Genomic DNA, 10355 nt, shown 5'->3' with positions numbered 1-10355 from the left:
GGCATGCGCCTCCGTTTGTGAAACCACCCCCCCTCCCCGCCTACTAAACGGGGCGAGCTGTCGATCAACATCGGCAGCTGCCCCGTTGGTAGCGAGCCCCGGAGCGAGAGAATTTCTCGGGACTTGCGCATGCGCCGTGCGACCGCTGCGCGTGCGCAGGGCCTAAACATCGACCCGCTTGCGAGCGCTCAGCGCTTGTGAGCGGGTGTGAATGAGGTCCTACATTCCACAGAGACACTGCAGGAGACAGATCTGGGAGGCTGATGGGGCCAGAGATTGGTGAAGACTGGAGGATTAAGGGCACTCAGTACTGCAGCAATGTGCAAAGTGCTCTGACGGGGGGTCCCTCTGAGATAGGGAGGCCGGGGCACTGCGTCCCCCCTTACTCCGGCCCTGCTGGTGCCCCCAAGCCACAATGGGGTCTGCGGGGGCTATTGCTATGCCACTGGGCACGCATCATGCCACGATAACTCTTTCTGCTTCGCCTCGGTAAAGAGCAGTACTGATGTATTAACATCTCATCTGCTGGAGTGGGGGAGTGAAAGCTCCCCCTTCCGGAGATCCCTGCCAGAGCCCACAGCGCATCAGCCTAGTGCTGATGCGTTTTGTCTCCCTTCCCGGCCGACTCCACTGGGCATGCACGAGACCTCGTGTGTAGCCCGGAGCTGTCCCTGCTGTGGTGATAGGGGAACGACAGCTACAGCTGTCCATATGGAAAGCTGCAGCTGATGAAATGGTCAGTGCCACTGACCGTTCATACACTGGGTGGCACATCCGTTTTGTACTGTAGATACCAGCGTCGATAATGACAGAGGCGCATAATCATTTACCACCCAACCCCACATTAATATATGGGGAAGAAGTGGTATCAGAGCACATAACGTGCACTGATACCACTAATTCCCCTAACACTGGTTAATACATCTCCCCTTGAGCCCTGTATCAACAGCACGCAGTACACTGAGCCGTATGTCACCAGCACAGAGTACACTGAGCCCTATATCATAAGCACAGAGTACCCAGAGCTCTCTATCAGCAGCACAGAGTACACTCAGCTCTTTATTACAAGTACAGAGGACACCGAGCCCTGTATCACCAGCACAGAGTACATTGAGCTCTCTATCACCTGCACAGAGTACAATGAGCCCTGTATCACTAGCAGAGCCGTAACTAGAATTTGGTGCCCCCCCCATTTTTTAAATAGGGACATAAGATAGTGCACCAGAAAAAGGGCCATGGCCTCATGGGGAAAGGCCAGGGAAGAGATAGGGGCAGCCAGGAGATACTGGGAATCACAGAAGAGGAAGCTACAAGTGAGAATGATAATAGGAAAATTGACAGGCCCAAACACCACCCCCTGCCGTGCGGTGCCCTGTGCCATGGCACAGGTCGCACTACCCTAGTTACGGCCTTGCACTGTACCCTGGATCACCAGCCCAGAGTACACTGAGCTCTCTATCACCAGCACAGAGGGCCTGATTCATTACGGATCGCTATTGCGATCGCAGCTCCGAAATCGCATACAAGTCTGCTGCGAAAATATTCTAATGAATGATATCGCACTGCCAGCATAGAGACACCCATTGCTTCTCACTACCGCTATCTCACATCCATAATACCTTGCAGTCCTGCGTATACATCCAAAACATTGAGTAACATCGGCAGGGCCGTAACTAGGGTAGTGAGACCAGTGCCATGGCACAGGGCACCGCAGGGCAGGGGGCTCTGTTTGGGCCTGTCACTTTTCCTGTTATCATTCTCACTTGCAGCTTCCTTTTGGTGCTCTGTGCCAGAGAGAGCATTGGTGCCCCCCCCTCCCATTTTTTAAATAGGGACATAAGATAGTGCACCTGAAAAAGGGCCATGGCCCCATGGGGAAGGACCAGGGAAGACATAGGGAAGGCCAGGAGATGCTGGGGATAAAGGAAGAGGAAGCTGCAAGTGAGAATGGTAACAGGAAAAGTGACAGGCCCAAACAGCGCCCCCTGCCCTGCGGTGCCCTGTGCCATGGCACTGGTCTCACTACCCTAGTTACGGCCCTGCCGATGGTACTCAATGTTTTGGATGTATACGCAGGACTGCAAGGTATTATGGATGTGAGATAGCGGTAGTAAGAAGCAATGGGTGTCTCTATGCTGGCAGTGCGATATCATTCATTAGAATATTTTTGCAGCAGACTTGTATGTGATTTCGGAGCTGCGATCGCAATAGCAATCCATAATGAATCAGGCCCTCTGTGCTGGTGATAGAGAGCTCAGTGTACTCTGGGCTGGTGATCCAGGGTACAGTGCAAGGCCGTAACTAGGGTAGTGCGACCTGTGCCATGGCACAGGGCACCGCACGGCAGGGGGTGGTGTTTGGGCCTGTCGATTTTCCTATTATCATTCTCACTTGTAGCTTCCTCTTCTGTGATCCCCAGCATCTCCTGGCCTTCCCTATGTCTTCCCTGGTCCTTCCCCATGGGGCCATGGCCCTTTTTCAGGTGCACTGTCTTATGTCCCTATTTAGAAAATGGGAGGGGGGGCACCAATGCTCTCTCTGGCACAGAGCACCAAAAGGTCTAGTTACGCTCTGATCATCAGCCCCTCACGCACGATTACAGCAGCCCTGACCTTATTTAGAAATTGCTAATCTTGTTGCACGCAGTAAGTACTCAAGCTGCGTATACTGTCGCAGTGGCTAATGTAACTGTGTTCAAACGGACAGACACGCCTGCATTTCTCCAGCCATTCCCCCGTCACCCCCCCAAATGCTGACTACCTGTCACTCACTCTGCGATGGCTTACCGTACTCTGCATAATCGCAGTGTGATCGCAGTGTAGTCTTCGTGCACTGCGATGCGTAAGCATGCGCAGTACACAACTGCATACGCTGTTGTAGTTGCGATCCATAATGATTCAGGCCCAGAGTACGCTGTGCCTGTATCACCAGCACTGAGTATACTGAACCCTGTATCACCAGCCCAGAGTACACTGAGCCCTGTATCACCAGCAGAGTATACTGAACCCTGTATCACCAGCACAGAATACACTGAGCCCTGTATCACCAGCACAGAGCATACTGAACCCTGTATCACCAGCACAGAATACACTGAGCCCTGTATCACCAGCACAGAGTATACTGAGCCCTGTATCACCAGCACAGAGTACATTGAGCCCTGTATCACCAGCACAGAGTACACTGAGCCCGGTATCACCAGCACAGAGTACACTGAGCCCGGTATCACCAGCACAGAGTACACTGAGCCCGGTGTCACCAGCAGAGTATACTGAGCCCTGTATCACCAGCACAGAGTATACTGAGCCCTGTATCACCAGCACAGAGTATACTGAGCCCTGTATCACCAGCACAGAGTATACTGAGCCCTGTATCACCAGCACAGAGTATACTGAGCCCTGTATCACCAGTACAGAGTATACTGAACCCTGTATCACCAGTACAGAGTATACTGAACCCTGTATCACCAGCGCAGAGTATACTGAGCCCTGTATCACCAGTGCAGAGTATACTGAACCCTGTATCACCAGCGCAGAGTATGCTGAGCCCTGTATCACCAGCAGAGTATACTGAGCCCTGTATCACCAGCACAGAGTACACTGAGCCCTGTATCACCAGCATACGCTGTTGTAGTTGCGATCCATAATGATTCAGGCCCAGAGTACGCTGTGCCTGTATCACCAGCACTGAGTATACTGAACCCTGTATCACCAGCCCAGAGTACACTGAGCCCTGTATCACCAGCCCAGAGTACACTGAGCCCTGTATCACCAGCAGAGTATACTGAACCCTGTATCACCAGCACAGAATACACTGAGCCCTGTATCACCAGCACAGAGCATACTGAACCCTGTATCACCAGCACAGAATACACTGAGCCCTGTATCACCAGCACAGAGTATACTGAGCCCTGTATCACCAGCACAGAGTACACTGAGCCCTGTATCACCAGCACAGAGTACACTGAGCCCGGTATCACCAGCACAGAGTACACTGAGCCCGGTATCACCAGCACAGAGTACACTGAGCCCGGTATCACTAGCACAGAGTACACTGAGCCCGGTGTCACCAGCAGAGTATACTGAGCCCTGTATCACCAGCACAGAGTATACTGAACCCTGTATCACCAGCGCAGAGTATACTGAGCCCTGTATCACCAGCGCAGAGTATACTGAACCCTGTATCACCAGCGCAGAGTATGCTGATTCCTGTATCACCAGCAGAGTACACTGAGCCCTGTATCACCAGCACAGAGTACACTGAGCCCTGTATCACCAGCACAGAGCACGCTGAGCCCTGTATCACCAGCACAGAGCACGCTGAGCCCTGTATCACCAGCACAGAGTACGCTGAGCCCTGTATCACCAGCACAGAGTATACTGACGGATCTGTGTGGGGTTTGACAGCTGCTGAGTCTCACATTCCTCCCCGGCTTCCTGGCCTTTCTTGTCACTGTCCAATCAGCAGCCTCTTCTCCTGCGCGCACCCGTGTCGCGGCCAATCAAAGAACGTTTCCCTTGCGCGCTCTCGGTGACAGGCCAATCACGCGGAGGCAGTGCGGTCAGTGTCGAAGACGCGCGGCGCGGCCCCGCTACCTAGTCAGTCAGAGAGCGCATCAGAGCGGACATGGCGGAGGGCGAGAGATCTCCGCCGCAGCCGCCGCTTCCGCTCCCCCCGGCCAAGCGGCTTTGCTCCCGGCCCCCTCCAACCGCACAGCAATGTCCCCAGCAGCGAGGACCCTCCGCCCGCCCCCAGTACCAGCCAGAGACCCTGCTGGACTGCGCCGCCAAGGCAGTGGCTGAGAAATGGGCCTTTGAACGTGTGGAAGAACGGTTCGAGCGGATCCCGGAGCCGGTACAGCGCCGCATCGTCTACTGGTCCTTCCCTCGCAACGAGCGGGAGATCTGCATGTACTCGTCCTTTCAGTACCGGAACGAGGACCCCGTTGTCCCTGCCGGGGTCGCCATTGGGGGGGCGCTGGGGCCCGGTCAGAGCTCTGCCATTACCGGCATCGGGGGACCTGGGGCCCCGGTAACTGGAGGAGGCGAGGGGCTGCCATTCCGCCGAGGGATACGGCTCCTTGAGAGCGGATGTGTGGAGAATGTTCTGCAAGTCGGTGAGTGACCCTGGGACTGTGCGGGTTGCAGGTCCCTGTGCCGGGAACATCTGTGTCCGAGAGACTGATACATATTGTGAGTGGTGGTGGGGCCAGGTCAGGACCAGTGATGAGAGATTGACCAGGTCAGGACCACGGATGAGAGGTGGTGCCGGGTCAGGACCATGAATTAGACTAGTTCAGGACCATGGATGGGTGATGAGACCTAGGTAGGACCAGAATTGAGTAATTGAACCAGATCAGGACCATGGATGAATGATTGGACCAGATCTGCACCATGGGAGAGTGATTGGGCCAGATATGCATAATGGGTGAGTGACTGGACTAGATCTGCACCATGGGTGAGTGATTGGACTTGATCAAGACCATGGGTGAGTGATTGGACCAGATCAGGACCATGGGTGAGTGATTGGACCAGATCAGGACCATGGGTGAGTGATTGGACCAGATCAGGACCATGGGTGAGTGATTGGACCAGATCAGGACCATGGGTGAGTGATTGGACCAGATCAGGACCATGGGTGAGTGATTGGACCAGATCAGGACCATGGGTGAGTGATTGGACCAGATCAGGACCATGGGTGAGTGATTGGACCAGATCAGGACCATGGGTGAGTGATTGGAGCAGATCAGGACCATGGGTGAGTGATTGGACCAGATCAGGACCATGGGTGAGTGATTGGACCAGATCAGGACCATGGGTGAGTGATTGGACTAGATTAGGAGCATCGGTGAGTGATGGGATTAGGTCAGGACCATGGGTGAGTGATGGGACTAGCTTAGTATTGAGGTTGAGTGATTGGACCAGATCAGGAACATGGAAGACTGATGGGAACAAGTCAGTTCAGCAGTTGAGTGATTGGACCAGATCAGGTCCATGAATAAGTGATGGTAACACATCACTTAAAGCAAATAGTAATGGGACCAGATTAGATCTATGGATGAGGTTGGGCACCAGATCAGGTCCATGTATGAGTGATTGAACCAGATACGGACCATGAATAAGTGATGGGAATACATAATTTCCAGGGATGTATAATGGGGCCAGATCATGACCAGGGAGAAGCAATGGGGCCAGATCAGCACCAGAGATTAGTGATGGGATCAGATCAGGATAGTGAATGCAAGTGATGGTTCTAGATTATGATTGAGTAATGATGGGACCAGATTGGGACTATGAATGAGTGATAATGGGACCAAATCGACACTGTGAATAAGTGATGATGGGAACAGATTGGGACTATTTAATGTGAATGGTGATGGGCTCAGATCATTACTCTAAATGAGTAATGATGGATCCAGATCAGAATTGTGATTGAATTTCTGCAGCATTGTTTGGTACTGAGTGGTGGACCAATTTAGGACAATGGTTCAGTGACAGTTTTAGGACTGACCGCATATAACATTAGCTGCAGCTGATGAGCATTCAGACCATGGATAAGTAATGAGACATGGGTTGCCGACTAAATGATAGTTGAACAAGTTTCCTAGTCCTTTCTGTGAATGCTTTGTGGTCCTAAGGCTGGTAACTGAAGAAATAGTCACTGGGTCTCTGAAGACTAGGGCCTGATTCTGATTTTCAGATGGGCAACAGTTCAGGCTGCTGCATTCGTTTTTGCAGACGGTTCAGAATCCGAACCCTTAATATCATAAACTAGCCATATTTCCTAGAGAGCCGTATTTGATTCTGTACTATCAAAACCTCACCTTCAGACTCATCATCATAAGGTGCCGATTTTTGTAACCAACGATTTTTGTTAACGATTTTTTGAAGGGTAATGAGGGATTTTAACAACGATGAACGAAGAACTCCTTTCCTTAATGAAAATCGTCATGTTGGACAGTCAGAAGGGACGATGAACGAAAACTACCAACTACAAACGGGAGCGCGCATTGGTAGTTTTCGTTCATCGTTATAACTCTCCAACTGGACGATTTTTTGAACGACTTAACGATAAAGATGTCGTTAACGACAAATCGTTCACAAAATCGTTACGTGTGTACGTACCTTAACCCTGTGATTTAAATATTTTACTATATATTTTTTCCTTGCATCTTACACCTCTTATGGTTATGGTCATACTTCAAGATATTCTGACATCTGCAGCTAAAATCTCCGTCTGTAACTTCTACTTTCCTCACTTAGACCTATAACATAATTTTACTGTAAGTAAAGGGTCAGAGCAGTTACTTTACCCAAATGGGCTCTGCTGCTGACCCATAGTGACTCCCTACTACCCCAGAAAGGGCTGCTATGGATCACAGGGTATTCATTAGTCATGGCTCAGTAGCCCCCAGTCTTGGCTCCTTTATGTACAACATTTAGCATCATATGTGACTTTATACCGGTGTTTCATCTGCTAGAATCTAAAAATTTTTCTATAACTGCAGAGTCAGCAGATAGAAAGCCTGTGAGCATTCCCTAATTATGTTTGTTACCAAGGAGTCTTTGCTAATAAAGGATATTCTCCAGACAAGGGGGGCTGCAGATTATACCTCTACACCCACACAACCGCCCATCCTCTTATCAGCAATGGATTGAGTCTAACAGGCTTTGTAGGGTAAAATCCCTAGGCCAGACAATCACACGGCTGTCAGATTGAAGGCAGGGACTGCCCTTCCTGCAGAGTCAGAGGGCAAGGTATTTCTAACTGGCCCTTTTTCTCTTTTCCTGGGGGAAGGGGGAAGGGGAAATGGGGGGCACAAATCTAATTTAAGTGGTGTTATTATTTTTAACTGATGAGTACCTGCTGTTTATCTCCTCCCAATGCAGCATTTCCTGGTTATTTTATGTTACGCGGCAAATTAAATTGCAAAATAAGTTAGCCCTGTGAAATTTGTGCATCTGGTTTTAAAATTTGGGGGATACAATGAAAACAGTGCATATTGCCTAGTTAGTAAGTACCGTATGATCAAAGTCACCTGTATTATTTAGATTGGTCTATCAACTCCGGTCCTAAATTTACTAGTAGGTGGATCAGACTCTTGTTGTCCAGTCAGTGGGACCTGTAGTCATACAATATCATAGTCACTCTATAGATTACGGCTTAGGCTACAGGACAAAGCTCGGTGTCTCCAGGGCCGGCCACAGCTTTTAGCTTTGGATCTTAGATTATCAGCAGTGTTTATCATGTAAGCATTTGCTTTACCTTTATGTGCTTTTTGGCAGGGGGCAGACAAGATAATTAAGTACTTGATTTGACTAATAATAGATGGAAACATGTTGCAGCTCCATTGCAATTCCATCCAAACCATTAGGACGTTTCGGTCATTCCCTTTGTAGTATTACGTGTGAGGCTTCCTTCATTGTGATGCACAGTGAGGTGTTGCTTCCGGGGAACATTGGTGTTAATATCTGATAGACAAGATATTCCACTTGTCATGGACAGGACACCCCCTCTAAATTTCGACTCATGTGATTCCCGACACCCCAGCGCTGGAGCCATGAAAAGATCACTTGTTTATAAGCAGACACCCTTTGTAAAGCAGGATATGTTTCTTTCCAGGGTGATGGAATTAAGTTAACTTGTTCCAAAAGCCCCTAAAACACATTTGGCATGCAAGTTTCCAGGGGTGGGGTGGAGGGGGGGGATAGAGAGGCTCCAGAGCCTTCCTCCAGCTGCTGAAAACTTTTAAATGCAGTTTCTTTCATCCCTCAAAAAGGATTTTTTTAATTCCCAGTACTAAATTCAAAGGGATTTAATTAGGCATTTCAGGGAAAAAAAAGAACAAAGCCGCCCAGAAAGAGGCCATCAGCGTTTGTAGTGTGCAGCCTGCTTGTGTCACCAGTTATTTTCCTGTAAATGATAGCGGAGATTGTAAAAGTATCAACCTTTCACCTCCTGGGGTGGTAGTCTCTCAGAAGCCGGCCGCACACACCCACACGCAGATATGGTCGGCCAGGGACAGATGTTTTGGATACATATGATTCACAAGTGAATCCAATCTATTTCATTAAATAGTGTTAGATTTGAAAGGGCAGATCCAATGCCTGCTTATCACCAGCACGGATGAGAGGTCGTCGGTCAGCATCGTTTAGTTCCTAATGGTATTTCCTCTTCCTGACACCAGTGCCTGTGTGATTTTGCTTTTCATTGTTATTCTTGTCTGTGTACATCAAAGATTATAGCTATAGCACCGCTCCCCCCCCCCCCTCCCCCCTCAAAAATGGGGAACTGATAATTTACCGGGCACTTAATAGCCTCTGCATTTTCCAGTTATCATTTAGCAGGCCAAGTGATCGATATGTGCATTGCCAGATTTCTGCTTAGTAGGGCTAAATATGTCTAGGTCGTACTACACCCTGAAGTTGTACAACTGCAAAGAAACTTTACTTTGGGTTGCGCCTGTATGAGACCACTTTGTCATTGTACCCTAATTAGCGCTGATTCTGCCCACAAACTGTGCACAGACTGCGCTGATGTTTGGTAACCGAGAGCAGTATCAATGTGAGAAGCACGCATCAGATTATTATAGACAGGTCGGATATAATTATTGTTATGTAATGACTCTTAACTGCTTTAATTAGGGTTCAAATCTAGTTGATCATATTTAATAAACTATTTGATTTTTTTTTTTTTTGTTAATCTGTCTTTACTTGGTTAGAATGGAAGAACAGGTTAATTATGGTTTTCGGTGGTCGCACTACATTTTGTTATTTTTGTAAGTAAAATGAAGATAGGTACACATCAGACGACCCACAATGCAACGGACGGTGGAGCCTACCCACGATGCGATGGACAACATGTCGTGCGGTCGGTACACACTACACGTTCTGGTGAACGACCGCGCGATATGTCGTTCACCAGCCGCATCGAAAGGCATTGGATCATTCATCACATTGACAGATTGAGCAGCATGTACTGCAGATCTGTCGATGCATTGAACGGCCCCGCGGGAGGGCGCAATGTCTGACATAGTGGGTACACGTTTACCGATGTCGACGATATGTCCTGCCAGATCGGGTGACCTATCGTCTAATGTGTACCCAGCTTTACTCCCCTTAACATCTTTAAATGGTAGTTCTATTCAGAGGTGTAGGTCATTATGGGCTATTCAGGGAGCTATTCCGTTGTCCGCATCACATCTGGCACTGCAGTTTACGGCGCCTAGGGTTTAGTTAGTCACGGTAAATGTCATTTGTCGACTTTAGTGTTGGGCGCGATGCTGTTAGCGCACGCGCTAAGCCCGCAACCAGCATTGTGGCACTAGTTTAGTCGGATTTCTACTCGCACCTCAGGGA

General features: G+C 49.4%; 1 protein-coding gene across 1 annotated transcript in view; it reads left to right on the top strand.

Annotated features, from left to right (window-relative positions):
- Nucleotides 1–4606: 4606 nt before the first annotated feature.
- ZSWIM5 (zinc finger SWIM-type containing 5) overlaps nt 4607–10355 on the top strand; it is a 72772-nt gene continuing 67023 nt past the window's right edge. Inside the window, exon 1 of the mRNA XM_088455603.1 lies at nt 4607–5113. Within this exon, the coding sequence (XP_088311729.1) occupies nt 4624–5113 (490 nt within the window). The 5' untranslated portion in view covers nt 4607–4623. The remainder of the gene's footprint in view (nt 5114–10355) is intronic.

Source organism: Taudactylus pleione, unplaced genomic scaffold (genome assembly GCF_031769625.1).
Source record: "Taudactylus pleione unplaced genomic scaffold, aTauple2 ptg000662l, whole genome shotgun sequence".
Lineage (NCBI taxonomy): Eukaryota > Metazoa > Chordata > Amphibia > Anura > Myobatrachidae > Taudactylus > Taudactylus pleione.
The sequence above is the reverse complement of the archived record's forward strand: the minus strand, read 5'-3'. Positions and strand labels throughout refer to the sequence as shown.